The following is a 3919-nucleotide window of genomic DNA, read 5'->3' on the forward strand; positions in this document are numbered from 1 at the left end:
TCACAATATTTAAATTTTCTGAGATACTGAAGTTTGGGTTTTCATTAGCTGTAAGCCATAATCGTCCAAATTAAAAGAAATAAACACTTGAGATATATCAGTCTGTGTGTAATGGCTCTATATAATACAGCAGTTTCACTTGTTAAATTGAATTACTGAAATAAATCAACTTTGCACCTGTATATATATATATATATATATATATATATATATATATATATATATATATATTAAGCCATTAGATATTTTTATTTTACTCTAATTGGTCATGCTTGGTCAAATCATGGTTGTCATGGTTAGAATTGGATCATTATAATTACTCCCTCATCATCATCATCATCATCAGTGGTGAGGAAGACGAGGAGAGAGAACACGTGCTATGTACAATCGAGGAAAACACGTGAGCTTCCTCCAGCAGTGTGTATGTTCACATGTGAGCAGTGTAACACTTCAGTTCAGGTTCGTGATGCGGTGTGTCGTACCGAGACGCAGAGGTTCCACTCTTGAGAGAACTTGCTGTCGGGGAAGTCATCCTGCAGCGTGAGCTCGGACCGAAAGGCGTCTCGATACTGACGGAAAGTCAGAGAACTCAACAGGTGAATCTGTCTGTGGGAAAAACGAGACTTCACACACTTTTCCAAGAGCTCAAGAACGTCCTGGAATAAACAAACAGGAAAAAAATACAGAGATTTTATAAACATGCGGCGTTTTTTGGTGACAGGTATATTAAGTGTGTGTGTGTGTGTGTGTACATACTAGTCTGCAGGTGAGTCCCACCACAGCTACAGGAGCCTGAGCAGACTGAGAAACATCCAGCAGGTTGTACAGCAGCGTCTGGTTCTTATGATGAGCAAACAGACCAAACTCTTCCAGGATGAAGAACACTGGCTGACTGCTGCTTTTATCACCTGCAGACAGACAGACAGGGAGGAAGACAGACAGGTAGACAGGCAGATAGACGGGCAGTCAGATAGGCAGGCATGTGGGCAGGCAGGTAGGCAGAGAGGTAGGCAGGCAGACAAACAGAGAAACAGAGAGATAGGTAGGCATACAGACAGCCAGGTAGTCAGACAGACAGGCAGACAGGTAGGCCGACAGGCAGGCAGGAAGGAAGACAGACAGACAGGTAGGCAAACAGGAAGACAGGCAGGCAAGAAGGCAGACAGGAGGGAAGATAGACAGACAGGTGGGCAGACAGACAGGCAGGCAGGCAGGAAGACAGACAGAAAAACAGTTAGACAGGCAGGTGCACAGACAGGCAGACAGGAAGACAGACAGACAAACAGGTAGGCAGGCAGGAAGACAGACAGAAAGGAAGACAGCCAAGAAGGAAGACAGCCAGACAGACAGACAGGTAGGCAGGCAGGCAGACAGACAGGTGCACAGACAGGCAGGCAGGCAAGAAGACAGACAAACAGGTAGGTAGGTAGGCAGGCAGACAGACAGCTGCACAGACAGGCAGGCAGGGAAGAAGACAGACAGGCAGGTAGGCAGGCAGGAAGACAGGCAGGCAAGAAGGCAGACAGGCAGGAAGAAAGAAAGGAAGGAAGACAGGCAGGAAGACAGGCAAACAGGTAATGGCAGACAGACAGACAGGCAGGAAGATAGACAGACAGGTGGGCAGACAGACAGAAAGACAGACAGGTAGGCAGACAGACAGGAAGACAGGCAGGCAGACAGACAGGAAGGCAGGCAGGAAGACAGACAGAAAGACAGACAGGCAGGTGCACAGACAGGCAGACAGGAAGACAGACAGACAAACAGGTAGGCAGGCAGGAAGACAGACAGGAAGAAAGACAGGTAGGTAGGTAGGTAGGCAGACAGACAGACAGACAGGTGCACAGACAGACAGGCAGGCAAGAAGACAGACAGACAGGTAGGTAGGCAGGCAGGCTGACAGACAGACAGACTGGGTTATCAGTTACAGTAATATCACTCCCAAGTTTCTCTCACATTCACTTCTTTTGAATCATGTGATGTTGCCGCTCCTGTAACGTCCCAGCTGTATACACGACTCGAGAATTCCAGGAATACTGGAACACACTCACCAACACTTTGTCTCCTACGACGTTCTCCAGTTGAAGCTGGCGTGTGATCTCTCTCAGAGCGATCCGGTCGTCCATCTGCAGCAGACCTGCACGAGACACGCGGCCATGAACGGAGCCGTGACTTAAACCAGCAGCCTCTTTTAAACACACGCTCTTTTACACAACACTCACTGCTCAGGTGAACCTGCAGGACATTCATCTTCACCTCCTGCAAGTCCAGCAGCTCTCTCAGAGCACAACGTAGCAGCTACACACACACACACACACACACACACACACACACACACAACAGCTTAGTGTAAAGTACATGTGTGTATCCTAACCTAACAGAAGTAGCACACAGACAGCTTCGTACCATGGTTTTAACAGATCCACATGGACCGATGATATGCAAAGAGTTACTCTCACCGTGAACCGCTGTCCTCCTTAACAGCTCCAACAGGTGCCTAAAACACACACACACACAGAATACATCATACACACACACACACACACACACACACACACACACACAGAATACATCATACACCTTTACAAAATATAGGTCTTAGCAGACACCTCATATAAAGAGTGCATTCTGTTCTAAAAACCCACTTGTACTTCGATTCCAAGCCCATGGGTTTACCCTCAGCACTCTCTGGACCTTCAGACATCAGAAGAACAATTTTAAAACAAAGATTAGCATGCAGAGTGCAGACGACAGCGGATAGTACTTTAAAATCGATGTTTTTACAGCATACTCCAGCACTTCCTCTACAAACATTTACACACATATCTGGGTGATTCTCACGAAATCTTGGTTTTAAAAATTTCAAACATGAAAATTTTAAAAATGCTTAAATTAACTTTTTTTTTTTAGACATTAGCAACAAAGTCTGGAGTGTTTGTGAACATTAATTTAAAAACTTTTACTTACCATTTAACACCTTTTTGAACATAATTTCCAAAAGTCCTAAAAAATCTCATTACTGCAACACTGTGAAAACATTAACACTGATAGAAAAGCAAATACATTTTCACAGTTTTAAAAATGGATTATTAATAGTCATGCACAGTTACTTCAAGTTCTGAAATAATATTTATTTTTAATTTAACAGTTTTTTAAATTTTGACTGATTTCTCTCATTACCGCAACACCGTCCACAATTTACAAACATTTTTTCTTTATATTTTGAAGAAACCTGACATTTTTTCAAAATGACGTGACAAACCTGAGAGAACATCATTTTAAGATTCTGCACATGCATTTAAAATCAAAGTACTATATCTCTATTAATTAAATTAACATCTAATAATCATGAGTTTCAGTAATGATATATAGGTTTCGGTAATGAGGTTAATTATTTGGGTAATGATAATAAGTATACTAGTCTGAGATTTATACTGAGCCTTGTATACTTTTTCTTATACCTTGTATAAGAAAAACATTAAAACAGGAATAAACAGGACAACATTTCAACGTTTACCTAAAAAACATGAAGCATTTTACCATGGCACTAAAAAATAACTGACCACTGTCTTTTTTTCTTTTCATGTTGCTTCTTAGTCAGCTCTTCAGTTTTCTTTATTTTTCCAGTTTGTTTTCGTTTTTGATTCCTGGAAGCGGAAAGAAAGCATTACATTAAATTAGTCTCATAACATGGGGAAAAACATTTTATGTATACATCATCATATAGTATAGACTTGATGCTTACTCTGTGTGTGTGTGTGTGTGTGTGTGTGTGTGTTCTATACTGGGCCTGAAGTTGTGGGGTGGGGTAGAGCTTAATTTTAGTCTTTGAAATGAATTGAAAAGTAAAGTAAAAAAGAAAATAAAAAAAACAAACAAATTACTAACAGAAGAACAAATAACTGTTTATTTATTATGTAAT

At 41.7% G+C, this 3919-nt stretch overlaps 1 protein-coding gene across 1 annotated transcript; it reads right to left on the reverse strand.

The window, feature by feature from the left end:
* Positions 1-276: 276 nt before the first annotated feature.
* Positions 277-3638, reverse strand: LOC131349732 (origin recognition complex subunit 4-like). The gene is made up of 6 exons (XM_058385306.1): positions 2643-3638; positions 2404-2494; positions 2220-2295; positions 2031-2134; positions 757-939; positions 277-656 (listed from the first exon to the last, which is right to left on the reverse strand). The coding sequence occupies exons 1-6, from the start codon at positions 2819-2821 to the stop codon at positions 456-458; spliced, it is 834 nt and encodes a 277-aa protein (XP_058241289.1). The 5' UTR covers positions 2822-3638; the 3' UTR covers positions 277-455.
* Between the last annotated feature and the right edge of the window lie 281 nt (positions 3639-3919).

Source organism: Hemibagrus wyckioides, unplaced genomic scaffold, assembly GCF_019097595.1.
Source record: "Hemibagrus wyckioides isolate EC202008001 unplaced genomic scaffold, SWU_Hwy_1.0 Contig10, whole genome shotgun sequence".
Lineage (NCBI taxonomy): Eukaryota > Metazoa > Chordata > Actinopteri > Siluriformes > Bagridae > Hemibagrus > Hemibagrus wyckioides.

Coding starts and splice junctions, on each gene's coding strand:
- LOC131349732 (XM_058385306.1), bottom strand. CDS start 2,821: ATGTGTGTAAATGTTTGTAGAGGAAGTGCTGGAGTATGCTGTAAAAAC. Junction 2,495..2,642: donor GGCTTGGAATCGAAGTACAA/GTGGGTTTTTAG, acceptor TGTGTGTTTTAG/GCACCTGTTGGAGCTGTTAA. Junction 940..2,030: donor TGGTGAGTGTGTTCCAGTAT/TCCTGGAATTCT, acceptor CCTGTCTACCTG/TCTGTCTTCCTCCCTGTCTG.